Below are 21,693 nucleotides of genomic sequence, written 5' to 3' on the forward strand. Positions count from 1 at the left end.
ACAAAGATGTTACAAATGAGACAATTGCAAATATGTACAAGGTAATTATAAAAAAAGGGAATAACATGAGAAATAACACTTACAGTTGTTCAAAGCATTGCAGGCAACAGGCTAGGGAAACTTTCCATCTATCCCAGTGCATCAGGGCGTGCACTCCGGGCTCTTCAGGTAAAAACTCAAATCTCACTCTCTTGGACGCCGGCCAGCACTTAAAACCTACAGCCTGTGACCTCACAGAAAGGGCTGGCTTTTCCAAACCCTCCTCTCTCTACATTCTGAGTACTTCAACCTTAAATTTATCTACTTTCTATAACTTCACTACACAACATGTCATAGTCGTAACAAACCCAGCATTCATCTCGGATTAACGTGGGCATTCTAATGAGATCAAATATGTCCTGTCTGGGATACATATTTACTGAGAAATCCCTACTTCTTTACCAGATGGAGTTAGAAACTCGTCTTTAGAGTGCTGGATAGATGCTTCGATGGAGATTAAAAATATATGTTTTTGTGGTCTTAACTTAAACGGTTTGCGTAATATCTTAGAAAAACAGAACAAAGAACTTTCATAGATTCTAGAAGTTTCTAGTCCAGTTATAGCTGGATAAGAGCTTACACGGCAGGAAATGCCGGTCGTAAATACCTTGGCTCTCATAACCCCCACACTCCCTGAGAAGGAAAGTCAGGAATTTGCAGCTACGAGCTGTTGCTCAATCACTCCAAGGAGGGGGGCTTAGCCCACAGCATGCTAGCAAGAGAACTAAACTTATGATATTTCATACCATCGTGACTGTATTGTTAGGTGACATCAATCCCAAGACTTAGTAATGGAGAGGTGTCTATAAGACACCCATCCATTACTAATCCTATAATTGTATGGTACATAAAGACACAGCCAGACTAAAAGTCCTGTATTTGAAAAAATGACACAGACTCCTTTATTATTCTCAATTAAACCATACTTACTGCATACCCTAATCCCAGCAAAACCCTTGATCTCTTGTAGTAAAAATAAAATAAAAAACCAACAATATACCATACCTGTCTATTGTTCTGTCCGACGCTGTAATCCATGTCTGGGGGCTAAATAGTTTTAAACTTTGACGGTGCCAAGATGCAACCTTCCCGGCTGATAGCGCAACATCATTCACCAGCGGTGACGTCAAGTCCGGGCTGAACTTCGGTGACCTCATGACCATGGGAAAATGCCAGTGATGATGTCACTCTGGTCAATGATGCAGCGCTCTCAGCATCTCATTTACCAGTGGCTTTCAGCCGGGGCGGTCACATCTTGGCACCTTCCAGGTTGCAAACTAGCCCCCAGCCATGGATTACGGCGTGGGAGAAGCTGACGGACAGGTATGGTATATATGTATTTTTTATTTGTATTACAGGAGATCGAGGGCTTCACTGGGATTAGGCGTATTAATAAAAATGTAAAACTGTGTTTAGTGTTATTTCATATAAAAGACTTTATTCTGATTGTACCTTTATTTAACATGTAACTATAGGATTAGTAATGGATAGGTGTCTTATAGACACTTATCCATTGCTAAGTTGTGAGCTTGATGTAACCAGACAATAGAAAGGTGACAAACCCCACAAATATGAACCCACTTGCCACCGCTACATCTAATATGTGCTTCTTTGTTGGGCACCTGCATGCTGCTGTTTTTAGGCTGGGGGGCTATATAAATGGCCCGTTACCAGCGTGAGAATATTAGCCCTCGATCCCAGTAATCCCAGTGAAGCCCTTAATCTCCTGTAATAAAAATAACATGAAAAAAAAAAACAATGTACCATACCTGTCCTTCGTTTTGTCCCACGCTTTAATCTATGTCTGGGGGATAATTAGTTTTCAACCAGGACAGCGCCAATATGTAACCGTTCCGGCAGAAAACCACTGGTGAATGAGCTGCTGCCAGCACACCATCATTCACCAGCGGTGACTTCATCTTTGGCATTTTCCCACGGTTCGGAGGTCACCGCAGTTCAGCCTGGCCTCAAAGATGTCACCGTTGGTGAATGATGTGTAAGGAGAAGCACTGGACTGCAGGATCCTGCACTGCACCGGGCCCGGAACTGCTGAGGCTGCTTCCCTTGTTGTCCGGGGAAAGGCTTAAAAGCCCTGACTGAACCCCTGACCCAGTAGCAGGGCACATGCCCAAAGAAATGCACACTCTGAAGCAGTCAGTTTTGGCACGGGCAGAGAGCGAGCATCAGGCTGAAGAGTGTGCTCCATCCCTTGAGCACCCACGCTGCGTTGCTCTGCGCCCACCAGTCCCTGCCATCACCCAAGTGTCCAGGAAGGACCGAGCAGTTGGGTGTCCTGCCTTCACCAGACTGGGAGCTGCCGTGTGTTCCTCATCTGTGAGCACAATGCCCGGGCTGCTGAGAGAGAGCCGTGCACCAGATAGACTTTTGTGGCCTGACCAATTAATCCTCGTGAACCACCCTACGACGGATTCTGGAATTGCTGCGGCCCTGCTGTGGCCCGCACCAACCTATGGACTAGGGGCTCAGCGGAAGGTACCGGAGACCGACTGGTGCTGCCAGAAGAAGGACCGTTGCATGATAGATCCCAATGAAACCACACCACCTGCTGCTGGCACCATTGTCTCCAAAGCTACAGCTAAAGACTGAGAGGCCTTTGATACGATAAGTGATTTTCAGGAACTGCCATTATTATGTTTACTGCTCACTTTTGTTGCTTATCCGCCACTGTACTGTTCAACCTCCCTTTGTATCTCCCTACGAGGAGTTTAACCCCTGTTATATTAAATCTGTTCAAATTGTTAACCCTTGCTCTCCCTCTCTTGCATCACTGCATCCCACAACCTGCTCACAGATGCTGCGCTCTCAGGAGCTCATTCACCAGTAGTTTTCAGCCGGATTGGTCACATCTTGGCGTCATACTGGTTAAAAACTAATTATCCCACAGATATGGATTACTGCGTGGGACAGAAGGAAGGACAGGTATGGTATATTGTTGGATTTTTATTTTATTCGCTGGGATTAGGCGATGCAGTAAGTATGGTTTAATTGAGATTAATAAAGGAGTCCGTGTCATTTTTTCAAATAAAGGATTTTAGTCTGGCTGTGTCTTTTACCATACAACTATAGGATTAGTAATGGATGGGTGTCTTATAGACACCTCTCCATTACTAAGCCGTGAGCTTGATGTCACCTAACAATACAAAGGTGACATCAACCTCACAAATATTAACTCCACTTGCCACCACTACAGGGCAAGTGGGAAGAGCCGGGTAAAGCTCCAGTAATGGTGCATCTAATAGATAGGCCTGTCTCTCTCTCTTTATCTATGGTGCTGGTCAGGCAGTGTGGAGGTCAGATATGAAATGTCTATGTTTGGACCTGGTCGACCTTTATTTGCGCATAACCTTTCTGGCGCCATGGGATTGATTCAGAAATGCTGCAGGTATGGTTTTTATTCAATATGGTCCTGCTTTTAATACATTTAGGAGGCCGTAATGGCACAGCGAATATAATAAAAAAACGTAGAGTGGGATTAATGTGGTCTTGCTTCTAACATATTAAGGAGGCCGTAATGGCACAGCGAATATAAAAATCGTAGAGTAGGACTGCCCCATGAGAATGCCTTGACGTGGCGGGGTGGCTCAAACAATTGATCAATTGTTTGCTATATGTCTCATTTTGATATACAGTTAGAAATTAATATGTGCATGTGCACTTTTTGTATTGCTTTCTGACCACAAACAGCGCTGGCTTCTCCCCTTTTGATCTAATAGATGCGCCTTTTCTGGATGGCTACGGGCTCCTGTTTTAAGGTTGGGGGGACTATATCAATGACTGTGGAGAAACGGGGTCAGTGGGTGCTCTCGTCCGCTGGCCCGGCTGTCTTTAGCAAGACTGCATGGACCAGGGCTCATACCACTGAACGCCCGCTCTATCTCCCGGTGGGCAATACACTACACAGACAACACAGGGTTAAGGTAAAACAGTGTGGCAATACTTTATTGAACTAAAACACACCATAGCAAACAGAACGATCCCACCATTTACCCCAAGATGGTGCACATTACAGGGTCTCACCCTTCTGCTGACTCACCGAGATAATGGTAGATGTTACGTCTTAGCTCCCAGGGTCACTACTCCATCTGTGGTATGCACACAGAGAGGAGGTAACAACAAGCGTAGGGAGATATCCGAGAGCAGTCCTGTGTTCTTCAGCCGGGTCCGACAGACCCTCGGCTAAGATCCTGAAGAGTTCCTTACCAGAAGAAAAGAAGTCTCTTTTATACTAGAGGCCTGTAAGCTCTTTTTAGAATTACCCAGGGTCCTTCAGTCCAACATCAAAATAAGGTAAACAATGGTGATGGGATTACGTAGCACTATTAGCATATCAGCACACATGAATAAACAAAGCTTAACACACCCTATGCACAGTCACTATTACAGACTTAGGGTACTGTCTCACAGTGGCACTTTTGTCGCTACGACGGTACGATCCGTGACGTTCCAGCGATATCCATACGATATCGCTGTGTCTGACACGCAGCAGCGATCAGGGACCCTGCTGAGAATCGTACGTCGTAGCAGATCGTTTGGAACTTTCTTTCGTCGCTGGATCTCCCGCTGTCATCGTTGGATCGGTGTGTGTGACACCAATCCAACGATGCGTTCGCTTGTAACCAGGGTAAACATCATGTTACTAAGCGCAGGGCCGCGCTTAGTAACCCGATGTTTACCCTGGTTACCATCGTAAAAGTAAAAAAAAAAAAAACAGTACATACTCACATTCCGGTGTCCGTCAGGTCCCTTGCAGTCTGCTTCCCGCTCTGACTGACTGCCGGCCGGAAAGTAAGAGCAGAGCACAGCGGTGACCTCACCGCTGTGCTCTGCTTTCACTTTACGACGGCACTCAGTCAGAGCGGGAAGCGGACTGCAAGGGACCTGATGGACACCGGAATGTGAGTATGTACGGTTTGGTTTTTTTTACATTTACAATAGTAACCAGGGTAAACATCGGTTTACTAAGCACGGCCCTGCGCTTAGTAACCGATGTTTACCCTGGTTACCCGGGGCCTTCGGCATCGTTGGTCGCTGGAGAGCGGTCTGTGTGACAGCTCTCCAGCGACCACACAACGACTTTCCAACGATCACGGCCAGGTCGTATCGCTGGTCGTGATCGTTGGAAAGTTGCAGAGTGTGACAGTACCCTTAAGGTACCTTCACACGAAACGACGCTGCAGCGATAGGGACAACGATGCCGATCGCTGCAGCGTCGCTGTTTGATCGCTGGAGAGCTGTCACACAGACCGCTCTCCAGCGACCAACGATGCCGAGGTCCCCGGGTAACCAGGGTAAACATCGGGTTGCTAAGCACAGGGCCGCGCTTAGTAACCCGATGTTTACCCTGGTTACCAGTGTAAAATATCGCTGGTATCGTTGCTTTTGCTGTCAAACACAACGATACACGGCGATCGGACGACCAAATAAAGTTCTGAACTTTATTCAGCAACCAGCGACATCACAGCAGGATCCTGATCGCTGCTGCGTGTCAAACTAAACGATATCGCTATCCAGGACGCTGCAACGTCACGGATCGCTATCGTTATCGTTACAAAGTCGTTTCGTGTGAAGGTACCTTTACACAGTATGTTAGATAGTATACCAGTTGGCAAGTCTGTCTTCTTGACCCACCAGCCATAAACACTTAAATTCAAAAGCCAATATACAGATAAAAAAAATCAGTTCTTTTTGGTTTCCAAAAACATGATTGTCTGGGAAATTAAGATACAATCTGTTTTCTTCACAATGACCCCTTACCAACCTGAGAATACCAGCCCCCAGCTGTGAGCTTTAGCAAGGCTGGTTGTCAAAAATGGGGGGACCCCATGCCATTTATTTAAATTATTTAAATAAAAAAACAGCATGGGGACCCTTCTATTCTTCTTATCTAGCCTTGCTGAAGCTGACAGCTGAGGGTTGCAGCCCCCAACTGTGAGTTTCGTTTGGCTTGTTAGTAAAACCTACGCTAGTTTTTTTTTTTTAATTGTTTATTTACAGCGCAGGAGCAGCTAATGAAAACTCCCATCCGCAGCTCCTCCTCTCACTAATTAGTAGCTGCAGGTATCAGATGATGGGAGCAGTAGTCCCATCAGCTGACACCAGTGACCGGAGGTAAACTTTATACCTCCGATCACAGCTGAGAGCTCTGACCGGCAGGAAGGATTTCCCCACCGATCAGAAGTGGTGTTTGCCCCATTGTCATGCACATGACCGCGCAACAAACACCCGGTATTCGGACAGCCGAACCCGAACAGTAACACTGATTTTCTGGTGAAGTCCGTGTTCTGTGTCGGTGCCCGAACAGTAGGTGTTCAGTACGGACACCGAACTTTACTGTTCGGGTTTTCCCATCTCTATTTGTGATCAGATAATTTTGTTTGCGGTGTTTGTGGAAACAAAAAAGCTTTTATAAAAGCCTCAAACGTCTGTGTGTGAATCAGAGCTGAGATCTAACGTGATAGAAGATTACAGTGCGGGGAAGACGGGAAACCTTCATATAGAGGCCGGTGGTGATGGAGTCAGTGACCGACTCTGGACAAATATGTTTCTAGAGCCGTAGTAGGAGATGAAGATGTCGTCCTCATCATGAAGTCGTTATTTCTCCTGTCACGTGTAATGAATATCTCCTGCAGTATTACTAATGCCGATTCCAGTGTCGGGAAATGAGACGAGAATTAGCATTATGGAACATGTGTCTATGAGAAACGTATTCAGCTGCCGACTCCGAGGAAGAAACTGCTTGTTGTCTGTGGCCTAAAATATATCGGTTTTATTAGTAGATGTAAAAAAGAAAACTAAATACTGTTAAATAATAAATTTCATATGTTTCCCCTTATTATCTCCAGTAATTGTATTATTACACAGGATTTTTATGATGTTACATCGGCTCATCTTCTTCTCATTCAGGTCTCTACAATATCAGATCCTCTCGGGGAAGATCTACATAAGAAAATTTTCCTGATTTATCCATCAAAGATGGATATGGACAGAGAAAAGATGGCAGAGAAAATATTACACCTCACCCTAGAGATCCTCTTCCGGCTTACTGGAGAGGTGAGAGATTCTGATGACGTAACATTACATCATTCTTATCTATGGGAATAACAAATGGACAGAACTGGAGAGGTGAGGACTCTGGAAATGTCTGTAGTGAGATTTATTAATGTGTCTCTCCATAACCAGGATTACACAGTAGTGAAGAAGACCTCTAGTGAGCGCTGTCAGGACCCTGTGTCTGAGGGATGGGGAAGACCCCTGAGCCCAATCATGGGTCCTCCACCTCACCCCCTGATCCATGAGGACATCAATGACCAGAAGATCCTAGAACTCACCTACAAGATGATTGAGCTGCTGACTGGAGAGGTGACACTGCTGGGAATGCTGGGACATTATACAGTAACGCTATGAAGGGATCGGAGGGATCATAGTATAATTGTATGTGTCAGGTTCCTATAAGGTGTCAGGATGTCGCCGTCTATTTCTCCATGGAGGAGTGGGAGTATTTAGCAGGACACAAAGATATGTACAAGGACATCATGATGGAGGTTCCCCAGCCCCTCACATCACCAGGTAATAGACAGGACTAAATACACATGGCGTATAATTATCTGTATGTAAAGAATGAATTCAGTCCCTGTATGTGTTTCCTCCAGATCTATCCAGTAAGAGGACAACACCAGAGAGATGTTCCCGTCCGCTTCTTCCACAGGACTGTAAACAAGAAGATCCTAATTTTCCTCAGGATCATCAGGTAGATGGAGAGAAGGTGTCATGAGATCTCCCCTATGATGTGTAGATGGCTGTGAAGGTCTTGTGCTCAGTCTTGTTTTATCCCCCAGTATTATGTTTTATACTTGTGTAATGAGAATGGTGGAGATGGCAGGATTAGAGCTTATCATAGATGTGACTTCTCCATCTGTCTGTGATTTTTCTCAATATTTGTTTCAGGGTGAATATCTGACCCATATTAATACTACAGAGACATATGTGAGGGGTGATGAGTGTTGTAAAGAGGAGATTCCCACATATGACTACCCAGGTGAGTAGTAACCACTAAATGCAGAGAAGTCACAGATTCTTCTCAGTCACCGTCTGTGGCTGCTTTGTCCGTGGTGTAGTCCGGCTGTATTACCATGATCGCCATTTTGCCTCTAGACCACAACATTCTCCTCCATTCAAAACTGTTCAAATGACTTTGGGCATTGAAAGCCCTTTTATATAGAGCTTACCTCCTGGAGGATCCACCTACCCTCTGGGGATAGAAGACGGTGACCGTTACCTGCCCAGATCTGTAAACTACAAAGCCAAATGACAGCACACGTAGAATGTACTGACAAGTTAGAAAATCACTTGAGGAACATTATTATGATGGGCCTGTAAGAGAAAGCGGAGGGTAATGATGCTGCTGGCTTCCTATAACCCTGATATCTTATTTTCTGAATCTACCTTCTCTCCCTTCTGTGCTGCTGAATGTGCTCATATGGTCCCTACAAGACCAGGTCCAGTCTTTCTGGCCAAACTTTGCTTTAACCCCTTAAGCCCCAAGGGTGGTTTGCACGTTAGTGACCAGGCCAGTTTTTACAATTCTGACCACTGTCCCTTTATGAGGTTATAACTCTGGAATGCTTCAACAGATCCTGATGATTATGACAGATCCTGATGATTATGAGATTTTTTCGTGACATATTGTACTTCATGATTGTGGTAAAATTTGTTTGATATTACCTGCTTTTATTTATGAAAAAAATGGAAATGTGGCGAAAATTTTGAAAATTTCACAATTTTCCAACTTTGACATATCTCTGTGATTTAAAGGCAAAAAAATTCAAACAAAATACTAAAGAAGTAACATTTCCCACATGTCTACTTTACATCAGCATAATCTTGGAACCATAATTTTTTTGTGTTAGGGAGTTATAAGAGTTAAAAATTGACCAGCAATTTCTCATTTTTAAAACCATTTTTTTTTTTTCGGGACCACATCACATTTGAAGTCATTTTGAGGGGTCTATATGATCGAAAATAACCAAGTTTGACACCGTTCTAAAAACTGCACCCCTCAAGGTGTTCAAAACCATATTCAAGAAGTTTATTAACCCTTCAAGTGTTTCACAGGAATTTTTGGAATGTTAAAAAAAAATGAAAATTTAACTTTATTTTCACAAAAAATTTACTTCAGCTCCAATTTCTTTTATTTTACCAATGGAAACAGGAGAAAATGGACCCATAAAAGTTGTTGTAAAATTTGTCCTGAGTACGCTGATACCCCATATGTGGGGGTAAACCACTGTTTGGGTGCATGGCAGAGCTCGTAAGGGAAGGAGCGCTGTTTGACTTTTCAGTGCAAAATTGACTGGAATTGAGATGGGACGCCATGTTGCGTTTGCAGAGCCCCTGATGTACCTAAACCTTGAAACACCCTGCAAGTGACACCATTTTGGAAAGTAGACCCCCTAAGGAACTTATCTAGATGTGTGGTGAGCACTTTGACCCACCAAGTGCTTCACAGAAGTTTATAATGCAGAGCCGTGAAAATAAAAATTCTTTATTTTTTTCACAAAAATTCTTTTTTAGCCCCCAGTTTTGTATATTCCCAAGGGTAACAGGAGAAATTGGAAGACAAAAGTTGTTGTCCAATTTGTCCTGAGTACGCTGATACCCCATATCTGAGGGGGAACCACCGTTTGGGTGCATGGCAGAGCTCGCAAGGGAAGGAGCGCTGTTTGGAATGCAGACTTAGATGAATTGGTCTGCAGGTGTCACATTGCGTTTGCAGAGCCCCTAATGTACCGAAACAGTAGAAACCCCCAAAAGTGACCCCATATTGAAAACTAGACTCCCCAAAGAACTTACCTAGATGTGATGTGAGAACTTTGAACCACCAAGTGTTTCAGTACAGTTTATAACGCAGAGCCGTGAAAATAAAAAAAATTGTTCCCACAAAAATGGTTTTTTAGCCCCCAAATTTTTATTTTCCCAAGGGTAACAGAAGAAATTGGACCCCAAAAGTTGTTGTCCAATTTGTCCTGAGTACGCTGATACCCAAATATTGGGATAAACCCCTGTTTGGGCGCACAGGAGAGCTCGGAAGGGAAGGAGCACTGTTTTTACTTTTTCAACGCAGAATTGGCTGAAATTGAGATGCGTCGCCATGTCGCGTTTGGAGAGCCCCTGATGTGCCTAAACAGTGGAAACCCCCAATTATAACTGAAACCCTAACCCAAACACATCCCCTAATCCTATTGAAAAAAATAGTTTTTGCGTCTCCACATTTTGAGAGCTACAATTTTTCCATATTTTGGTCTACAGAGTCATGTGGGGTCTAGTTTTTTGCGGGACAAGTTGACATTTTTATTGGTACCATTTTCGGTACGTGACATTTTTTGATCGCTTTTTATTCCGATTTTTGTGAGGCAGAATGACCAAAAACCAGCTATTCATGAATTTCTTTTGGGGGAGGCGTTTATACCGTTCCACGTTTGGTAAAATTGATAAAGCAGTTTTATTCTTCAGGTCAGTATGATTACAGCAATACCTCATTTATATCTTTTTTTATGTTTTGGCGCTTTTATACAATAAAAACTATTTTATAGAAAAAATAATTATTTTTGCATCGCTTTATTCTGAGGACTACAGCTTTTTTATTTTTTCGCTGATGATGCTGTATGGCGGCTTGTTTTTTGCGGGACAAGATGACATTTTCAGCGGTACCATGGTTATTTATATCCGTATTTTTTATCGCGTGTTATTCCAGTTTTTGTTCGGTGGTATGATATCAAAGCGTTTTTTTGCCTCTTTTTTTTTTTTTTTTTTGCTATTTTACGGTGTTTACTGAAGGGGTCGTTAAGGATGCGGCGATACTAAATGTGTACTTTTATTGTTTGTTTGATTTTTTTTTTTTTAGATGAAGAAATGTATTTATGGGAACAATTATTTTTTTTGGGTAATTTTTTTTTTCTTTACATATGTCAATTTTTTTTTTCTTAACTTTATAACATTGCTCCGGGGGGGACATCATATTATAGGATCAGATCGCTGATCTGACACTTTGCAAAGCCCTGTGTCAGATCAGCGATCTGATGTGCACTGCAGGAGGCTTGCAAGCGCTAGCTCTGAGCAGGCGCTTGCAAGCCACTTCATTGCAGGGCCCGGAAGCAGCCCCGCGGCCATATTGGATCCGGGGCCTTCAGGGAGGAGGAGGTAGGAGACCCTCTGAGTAACGCGATCACATCGCGGTGCTCCGAGGGTCTCAGGGAAGCACGCAGGGAGCCCCCTCTGCTTCCCTATGCTGCCGGAACACTGCGATCATGTTTGATCGCAGTGTTCCGGGGTTAATGTGCCAGGAGCGGTCCGTGACTGCTCCTGGCACATTGTGCCGGATATCAGCTGCGATAGTGAGCGCGGCCGATCGCATATGACGTACTATCTTGTCCCTGGGAATTAAGTCCCAGGTCACCTCGACGGGATAGTACGTCATATGGGGTTAAGGAGTTAATGATCGACAACATTAATTGAGCAGTGAGGGCCAAGTGTGAATTTCTGTACAATAACAAAAATATTTAGAATTGAGAGTCCTCAGTGGTTGATACCTTGCAATGGCTAACTGAAAAGATGGTAACAAATTGCAAGCTTTCGAGACTACGCAGGTCTCTTCATCAGGCAAAGACTAAAAGAAATTGTGAAGAATCACATATTTATGCACAACATAGCACAGAAAAAAGACAAAACCATGGATAAGACAGGTGACATGAGGCAGAATTACCATGAGTGATAAATAGTTATGTCCATAAATATTGGACCAGTTCTTAGATAAGGAATGTTTTATTGTCCTCTGGGGTCTGGTTCTGTTGTGATGATCCCACATGGTCTGAGGGGCAAGTTCCTTAGTTGATGTAGAAAGACATAAATCCATGCGACACATTCATTCCTGCACTAAGACTGTCAAAGGTCGTCATCAGTTTATATTCCCATGCTCTTCTGTCTCTCTTAGATTTGAAGCTACCTTTTAAAACAAGTAATTTCATGTACATAATGTTATGATTTGAGAGACAAAAATGTATTGCCACAGGTAGATCCATTCTTTTTTCTCTATATACTGTATCCGAAACGCGTTGTATCTCTTCTATTTTAAGTTATGAAATAAAAAAATATGAAATATCATCTTTGAATGTGAGTCCTGGGAAGCGCTGCCATTCATGGGCTGGATGTGCTTTTCTTGAATCAATGTAGCGGTAGTAGGCCAGAGGCCTGATGGGACATGAGGACAAAAAGTCGCTTTCAAGCTTGGCCATGAAAAGATTTGCATACTGTGGGGCCATTTTACTTCCCATTGCTGTGTCAGTCTCCTGTAGATAGATCTTCTTGTCAAATTCAAAGTAATTGTGGGTGAGGATGAATTTTATACGTTTCACCACAGAATCCGCTTCAGTCCCTGTGTTTTCCAGGAAGAATTTGCAGGCATTTAATCCATCCTGGTGTGGGATATTGGAGTACAAAGATTCCACATCCATGGTGGCCAGGATGGTTCCTTCTGGTAGAGGACCTATTGCTGATAGTTTATTCAATAGGTCAGTTGTATCCTGAATGAACCTGCGTGTATCCTTTACCAGGGGTTTAAGAATACCCTCTACCCATCCAGATACCTGCTCAGTAAGGCTACGTTCACATTTGCGTTGTGCGCCGCAGCGTCGGCGCCGCAACGCACAACGCAAACAAAAACGCAACAAAACGCATGCACAACGCTGCGTTTTGCGCCGCATGCTTTCAACGCATGCGGCGCAAAACGCAGCGTGTTTTGTAAACGCAGTTGCGTTTTCAACAAAAAACGCAGCGTTTTGCGCCGCATGCGTTTTTTTGTGCAGTGAGTCATTCTTCATCCCACCCACAAAAAAAAGTGTCTACACAATAGATAAGGACCACCAATGGCTAGAAGAGGGTTGGTGTTTATGTAATTGTGTATATATACCATGGCAGACATGAATTCCTCCCATTTTGCTGGTATTCATGATGGAGCGTCCCATGGACAGTATCGTCATGGATATGGAGATGGAATTTGCCTTGGCTCATGCCTATGCTGTCGTCTGTGCTCATCAAAGAGAAAGAGAAAAACGGAGATGGATTCATCGCCGATTTTGGATACACCCTATCTTGGAAGTCCGGGAGAGCCGTGGAGCATACCATAGCTTGTTTGGCGAACTGAATGAGAACCTGGAGAAATATTTCGAGTACACCAGGATGTCTCAGGAGAGCTTCCGGTATCTTCTGCGTCGGGTGGAAGGAGCCATTAGCAGGCAGGACACGCAGCTCCGGAGAGCTATTTCCGCAGAGGAGCGGCCTCTGGTGACTCTACGGTACGTAGCTGTTTGAATGACTGAGATATGTTCTTCCCTTTTTTTTTTTTTGTTTTCTTAATTTTTTTTGGGGGTGGTATGGTCAATGTACTTTTATAAATTGCAATGTACTTTAATGTAATTTCTTTATCTTCTTGGCAGTTTCCTGGCTACCGGAGAGACCTTGAGATCCCTTCAATTTCAGTTCCGGATTGGAGTCTCCACTCTCTCCGGAATTCTTGCTGAGACCTGCCGCGCTTTGTGGGATAATCTCCGGGAGGAATTTTTACCCGTCCCTACAAGCGATATCTGGTTGGCCAACGCACAGAAATTTGACCAAGTGTGTTCGTTTCCAAACTGTATTGGCGCGGTGGATGGCAAGCACATTCGGATTACCAAGCCAGGGAAAAGTGGATCCCTTTTCTACAACTATAAAAAATATTTTTCCACTGTGCTGATGGCAATTGCCGGTGCGGACTGCCGTTTTCTCGCAGTGGACATTGGTGCGTTTGGCCGTTCAAATGACTCGCGCACATTCAAAGAGTCGGATATGGGCCAAAAATTATATGGCAACAATTTCAATTTCCCCCAGCCATGACCTCTTCCCCACACCGAAGGCCCTGCGATGCCTTTTGTTGTGGTTGGGGATGAGGCATTCCAAATGTCTGCCAACCTATTGAAACCCTACTCCAGTCGGGGCTTGGACCATACGAAAAGGGTGTTCAATTACAGACTGTCCAGGGCCAGAAGGACTGTGGAGTGCGCCTTTGGCATCCTTGTCTCCAAATGGCGGATATTAGGATCCGCCATTAATCTGAAAACTGAGACAGTGGATGAGGTGGTGAAGGCGTGTGTGGTTCTCCACAATTTTATTCTGGCCAAAGAGAGACTGAACGTTGATCTCTATGAAACCATAGCCAACCCATTGCCCGATTTCCATGATCATCCTCTGAGGACAAGTGTGGAAATTGCGCAGATGAGGGATCGTTTTGCGGCCTATTTTGTGTCAGATGTTGGCCGTCTGTCATGGCAAGATACAATGGTGTAGTAAACTGTTGGACTGTATTCTGGTGTGACTATGCTAAAAATAGTTCACCAATGTAATGTGCCTTATCTAAAAAACTTGTAACCCTTTGTTTTTAAAATGTTGTGTTTTAATAAAAAAATTTTCTTAAGTTTTCTACCCTGCTTCAAAGACAAAATTTATACCATACCAATACATTTATTTATAATTTATACCATACAATGGTAATCAGGGTAAATGTCGGGTTACTAAGCGTAGGGCGGCGCATAGTAAACTGATATTTACCCTGTTTCCCAGTGTGAAAGTTTACAAAAAAAACAGTACATATACTCATCTTCGTGTCCCCCGGCGTCTGCTTCCTGCACTGACTGAGCGCCGGCCGGAAAGTGAATGCACAGCACAGCGGTGATGTGACCGCTCTGCTGTTAGGGCCGTCACTCAGTCAGGGCAGGGAAGCGGACGCCGGGGGACGCAATTCTGAGTGTATGTACTGTTGTTTGATTTACAAAACACTGGTAACCAGGGTAATCATCGGAAGCGCGGCGGCCTGCGCTTAACAACCTGATGTTTACCCTGGTTACCCGGGGACCTCGGCATCGTTGGTCGCTGGAGAGCTGTCACACAGACAGCTCTCCAGCGACCAAATAGCGATGCTGCAGTGATCTGCATCATTGTATGTTTCGCTGCAGCATTGTTAAGTGTGAAGGTACCTTTACGGTATGTGTCCACGTTCAGGATTGCATCAGGATTTTGTCACGATTTTTCTTCAGTATTTGTAATACAAAACCAGGAGTGGAACAATTAGAGGCAAAGTAGAATAGAAACATATGCTCCACTTCTGTATTTATCACCCACTCCTGGTTTTGGGTTACAAAACACTGATGAAAAATCGTGACCAAATCCTCATGCAATCCTGAGCGTGGACACATACCCTAGTGATTGAAAACACCTCATACACTTTATTGTTTGTAAACACCTCATACAGCAATGAGAGACACACCAAAAAAGGCAAAACAAAAAAGTTAAAAATAGTGTCTGACATTGCATATATGAGTTGTTTTAAACACATAATATGTGTAGACGGCGCACGGTGTGACTTGCTGAGAAGTATACATGAAAATAAGAACAAATATTGTTGTATTCAAACCAAAATTTTTTATTTGGGGGAAACAGAAAAAAAAAAGGGGAAATAAACTTAGGGGGTATCAACCTGTGCCACAAAGGGGGAATGGTATGTTTCTTTTTGGGAATGGGGAGAGGAAAATGAGGCTGATGAAGACGACGAGGAGGAGGAGGATGTTGACCTATAGTCCAGGAGGCTGGATGGCAGGTCTAAACCCTCCGCAGGGTATAATGGGGAGGAAACCGCCACCTCTGCAGGGCAGGGAGGAGGCAACACGAGCCTTTGCAAAGTTCTTGGTTGGCTCTGGCTGCTCCTGCTGCGGCTAGAGCCCCGACGTGTACTTGTTTGACCTTGAGCAGCCAGAGCCTCAGTGCGTGACCTCTTGCTTTTTTTTTTCTTGCTCTTCCTTTTCCTTTTTTTTCCAGTATCGGCTCCCCCAGAATGATGGCTGCGGGAGGATGAGGGCCTGGCAGGAGCAGGAGTCAGCGGCACACTGCTATGGTGACTGTGGTGGCGTCGCTCGGCACTTGGACCAGGGTGGGGTGGCTGGAGTGGCTCTGCAGCAGTAGTCGGAGTCATGCTAGCCAGCGACGGCACTACGGCAATTGTCGCTGACTGCACGACCCGAGCCTGCTGCAGAGCCCTCACGTAGGAATTGTTGCAGTCCTGCATCACCGAAATCTGGAGTTCCGGCGTAAGGTTTTCCACCATGCCTTTAGCAATTGTACTTAAGAAATGTTTTGCCGGATTTGAGAGCTCGGCTTCCAGGTTTTCAAGGCGCCGTTCCATACTGGACATTTTATCGCTCAACGCCTTGAAACCGTTCTGGAACACCGTGCTCAAGTGCAAAAATTCAGGCATGACTGACCTGTCCGAGGCCCGCTGGCGCTGTCGGGAATTCCCGAACGAAGGTGCGCCAGAGGCCTCGGGCAGGGGAAAACCTGACGTACCGGCAGCCGGTTCTCCAGATGATGGTGGTGCAAGCCTGCTGTCGCTGTGGGATGGCTGTGACGGCTCAGATGGCGATCCATGAAGTTCCGCTTCACAGGGGGGAGCTCGCTGGAGGGTGCTGCTGTGTGTCCTGTGCAAAGATAATGAAAAAATTAGTCTTCAATTAATAACCTATCACATACGCCAACTCCTGTCAAAAAAATTACATGACACATCAAAACATTACAATCCCATGTCTCTCAGTCTGTGTGGCCTATAATAAATTGCTGATTGTTATCGCCAGCTGAGCATTAGGGCTCACGATAACAATCATGGACATACCGACGGCAGAAAATGACTGTTCATTCACGTTGGCAAAGGCAATGCATACCCCTGTCATCGTAAAAAAAAAAATTCTAGATAATGCCTATGTCGCAAAAATAGTATAAAATTTAAAGTCAAGAATCAAATTTAAAAACCCAATAAAAAAAAAAAAAGACTTTGCTGATCTGATCGCAGGAATGGCCATGACGTTAGGATCATGTGATCCAGACGTCATCATTATTCCTGCGATCAGAACTACCCTGACTCAGAACTTAACCTGTCATGGACTACAAGGACTCACGCTTAACCCAAAAAAATTATGGGCTATATACCATTCCACGAGGGAAAAAGGATGGCCAATATGCTACGCTGACTACATGGATGGGCAATACACTATGTTCCTGGCAAATAAACTATGTGGATACGTGGCTAGAACGTGTACTATGTGGCTGCGATATAGTGGCCTAGCAATATACTATGTGTATGCGCAATGTACGTGGCTGGGCAATGTACTATGTGGCTGCGCAATATTATGTGTCTGGGCAATGTACAATGTGGCTGTGCAATATGCTATGTGGATTAAATACTTACTGTCGGCGGGAAAGGATGGGTCTCAGGAATTGGAGTGCCCGGTTAAATTTATATGGCACAGACTTGCCCGCCGCAGCACCACTCCGCGATTGCTCCTCCTCTGTTCGGAGCCCCTTATTGAAACGGTCCTTCATGGATCGCCATCTGGTCCTCAACTTTTTAACTGTGAATGCAAACAAACAAAAAAAAGGTTACATATTTAGAATTTTACAAGGATAAAACAACCGTGTGCGATGCAAAGTTTAGGCGTTGAACGCATCACACACGGTTGTGTTTATCCTGGCAAGATGGGTCATAGCAGCGTCTCAGCAATACTCACTAAAGGTGCCTTTGTCCTTTGCTGAGGCACTGTCAAAGCCATCCCACAGCGACTTTGCCACCTCTGCCCACAAACGTCTCGACACCACCTGGTCCATGTGCCGGGGGTCACGGCTGTCCCACAACGGGCCACGCTCCTGGATGCTGGAAATCAGGAGGTCAACATCGATACTTTCCATGTGGTCCCGTTGTGAAACCTAGAAAAATTAGAAAAAAAAAAGATTACAAATATGCAAATATTAACAAGCACCAGCACCTGGCATGATTTGTACCTTTGCCCTATCCTTGGACTTTTGATGTATGTATATTTATGTTTTCTACACCTGTATTTTTGAATGTTTGTGTGCAGGGAGTTCAACCTTATAAAGCCCCCGTCTCACATAGCGAGATCGCTGCTGAGTCACAAGTTTTGTGATGCAACAGCGACCTCAGTAGCGATCTATGTGTGACACGTACCAGCGATCAGGCCCCTGCTGTGAGATCGCTGGTCGTGTCGGAATGGCCTGGACTTTTTTTGGTCGTTGAGGTACCGCTGACATCGCTGAATCGGTGTGTGTGACACCGATCCAGCGATGTCTTCACTGGTAACCAGGGTAAACATCGGGTTACTAAGCGCAGGGCCGCGCTTAGTAACCCGATGTTTACCCTGGTTACCAGCGTAAATTTAAAAAAAAAAAAACAGTACATACTCACCGTCTGATGTCCGTCAGGTCCCTTGCCGTCTGCTTCATGCTCTGACTGTCTGCCGGCCGTAAAGTGAGAGCACAGCACAGCAGTGACGTCACCGCTGCGCTCTGCTCTCACTGTTCGGTGGCACTGTCAGAGCAGGAACGCAGACGGCAAGGGACCTGACGGACATCAGAAGGCGAGTATGTTTTTTTTTTTATTGGGTAACCAGGTTAAACATCGGGTTAAGCGCGGACTTGCGCTTAGTAACCCGATGTTTACCATGGTTACCCGGGTGCTGCAGGGGGACTTCGGCATCGTTGAAGACACTTTCAACGATGACGAAGTCAGTCCCCTGATCGTTGGTCGCTGGAGAGAGCTGTCTGTGTGACAGCTCCCCAGCGACCACACAACGACTTACGAATGATCACGGCCAGGTCGTATCGCTGCTCGTGATCGTTGGTAAATCGCTATGTGCGACGGGGCCTTTAACTTCCCCCGATACTTGCTGCTCTGAAAAGCTATAATTAAATTAAGCTTAGTAAACATCCCTAGTGAAACCAGGATGCTCCTAATGTTCCTCCCAGCAGGATGCTATTAAAAAAAAAAGATTAAAAAAAAAAAAAAAAAAGATACTCACTTGCCGGCCTGACGCAACACCTTGGCCCCGACCTCGCTGCTCCCGCTGACTGCCTTCCCCCTCCTCACTTGAAGAAGCCTGTAAAAATTGTATACAAAAATTATTGTCAATGGTACAAATGGCAGCGAATAGTAAGCAACTGAACATAATTACTCACCGCACTCCCCCGCGCCGATTGGCCAGATTCACATGGACTCGCCATTCTTGCAAGTTTGCTCTGCAATGAAAAAATTAGCAAAAATTCAAATACAAAGAACAAAAAATTAAAACAAGCACAATTGACTGTTGACTGATAGATAGGAGAATGCAAACTGAAAAAAGCAACACCACAACGCCATACATTGCAAGAGAACACAATAGAAGAAACAATACAAGAATAGACAAAAAAAATTTTTTAAAACAAAAGACACCAATGTTCAAATTTTTAAATATTAAAAAAATTAACAGGGAAAAAAAGGCACGATGAAATAGCAAACTGCACGCCATACTTTACAATTGCAAAAAGACATGATCCAAAACAACACCATCTGGTGACATCTACCACAGAAATACATCTTGAAAAGGAGAAAAATACCATTCTAGATAATAAGCAATAAACATTACGGGACAACCGCTGTTAAAAATAAACCATAAAATCGAAAAGAAAACACATGAAATTTCACATAGAAAAATGGCCACACCAAAAAAAAAAAAAAAATTATTCTACACACTTGGCAATGAAAAGTCAAGGAAGGAGATATATGCCATACGGAAAATGACGTAAATCATCATAGATAAAAAAAAAAAAAAAAAGGGAAAATACAATTGAAAATAGAATGGCATAGCAGCACGGAACTATACAATACAAATTAAACAACATAAATGTAGCCCCCCCACCAGCAAGAAAAGACGCTCAAGGAAAGAAAAATAAATGCCAACAGCATAATAAACACAGCAAGACATGAGTCAAGAAAACGCCATACGGATACCCACAACAATAGAAACCAGGAAAATACATGCACCTGAAATTAAAAAATCTGCAAAAAAACAAAAATTGAACAACCGCATGACACCAGAACAACCAAAAATCCATTAAAAGAATCCAAAACCAAGCAAGGCCGAAGACAAGAAATGCCAGCATATAACGCCAGAAGTACATCAAAACCAGATTAAAAACACAATTTTTCAATAACAACACGCAGTGCCATAACCGTACAATAGCACACACCAAACATTGCACAAATTAAAATCAAAATCAAGAAAGAAAACACAGAATAAAAAATATGCAAAGAGAAATATATACTTACAGGTTTTAAAGCAGGTTTCTCCTCTGTGACTTCTCTGTAGAGAATAGCCTTGTGAAAGACAATGCCAACCCCCTTTTTTTTTATCTATATAGTGTTTTTTTTAAGTGTCTAGACAAAGTCTAGACAATGTTTTGCATTTTTTATTGGAAAACGCATGCGTCGTACAACGCACCACGACGCAAGTACTTGCGTCGTCTGCGTTGTCAATGCAAGTCAATGGGAAAAAAGGCGCATCGACGACGCAAACACGACGCATGCGTTTTTTAAAAAGTCAGCGCCGCCCAAAAAATGCAACATGTTGCGTTTGCCGCGCCCTGACAGGTGCGCCCTTACGCCGCATGCGGCGTACAACGCACCAAAACGCATGACAACGCATGTACATGCGGCGCCATGCGGCCCCAATGTTAAAGATAGGGACGCACGACGCATGCGTTTTGTTGCGGCGACGACGCTGCGGCGCACAACGCAAATGTGAACGTAGCCTAAGGCTACGTTCACATTTGCGGTCAGCGCCGCAGCGTCGGGCGCCGCAGCGTCGCCGCATGCATCATGCGCCCCTATATTTAACATGGGGGCGCATGGACATACGTCGCACTTGCGTTTTGCGCCGCATGCGTCACTGCGGCGCACGCGTCCGGTTGCAGAGGATGCAGCAAGATGCATTTTTGCTGCGTCCAAAATCAATGAAAAAAAGGACGCATGCGGCGCAAAACGCAGCGTTGTGCATGCGTTTTGCTGCGTTTTTGTTTGCGTTGTGCGTTGCGGCGCCGACGCTGCGGCGCACAACGCAAATGTGAACGTAGCCTAAGGGTGCCCACACATGAATTGATTGCTCTTGTCTGTTTGCTTCCTTCATATAGTCTGATGTGTTCATCATGACTATTGCACCTCCCTTGTCAGCAGGTTTGATGATCATTTCTTTGTTGGTCTTCAGAGACTGTACCTTTCTCTCCTAGGCACTGATGTTGGATGCTTGTCTCCTGTTAGTATCTATGATGGTGGATTTTATCAAGTCCAAAGGTAAAAAGAGAAAAAGTAGTTCGCACTCACCAAGCCCGCTGCTGCAAACAAGTCTTTATTAGGACAAGGACAGGGAGAACATGATGTCTGAAGCAGCGGGCTTGGTGAGTGCTAACTACTTTTTCTCTTTTTACCTTTGGCAACATGCACTTTTTTGGTTAAGCACCCCTTGTGCCCCTGCAAGGTGTAGGAGGCAGAGGTACTGGTACAGCATATTACAGCACGCAGATAGGTGATCGCGTTTTGCCAGCAGTGCGGGTATTTGCATTTTCTTCTTTTTTTGGACTTTGTGGATTTTATCAAGTGTCTGAAGGTGTCTATATATTTATCCAAATGAGGGTTGCGTCCAGGTGGAGGTGTCCAGTCTACATACAGGAAAGATATAT

The 21,693-nt window shown here is 44.4% G+C and overlaps 1 protein-coding gene across 1 annotated transcript in view; it reads left to right on the plus strand.

Moving 5' to 3' along the window:
* LOC143767928 (uncharacterized) overlaps nucleotides 1–21,693 on the plus strand; it is a 112,220-nt gene that overhangs the window by 53,934 nt on the left and 36,593 nt on the right. Inside the window, exons 8-12 of the mRNA XM_077256451.1 lie at nucleotides 6,964–7,110; nucleotides 7,240–7,419; nucleotides 7,503–7,626; nucleotides 7,710–7,807; nucleotides 8,005–8,095. Coding sequence (XP_077112566.1) covers nucleotides 6,964–7,110; nucleotides 7,240–7,419; nucleotides 7,503–7,626; nucleotides 7,710–7,807; nucleotides 8,005–8,095 — 640 coding nt within the window. The remainder of the gene's footprint in view (nucleotides 1–6,963; nucleotides 7,111–7,239; nucleotides 7,420–7,502; nucleotides 7,627–7,709; nucleotides 7,808–8,004; nucleotides 8,096–21,693) is intronic.

This window comes from Ranitomeya variabilis, chromosome 4 (genome assembly GCF_051348905.1).
Source record: "Ranitomeya variabilis isolate aRanVar5 chromosome 4, aRanVar5.hap1, whole genome shotgun sequence".
NCBI classification, from domain to species: domain Eukaryota; kingdom Metazoa; phylum Chordata; class Amphibia; order Anura; family Dendrobatidae; genus Ranitomeya; species Ranitomeya variabilis.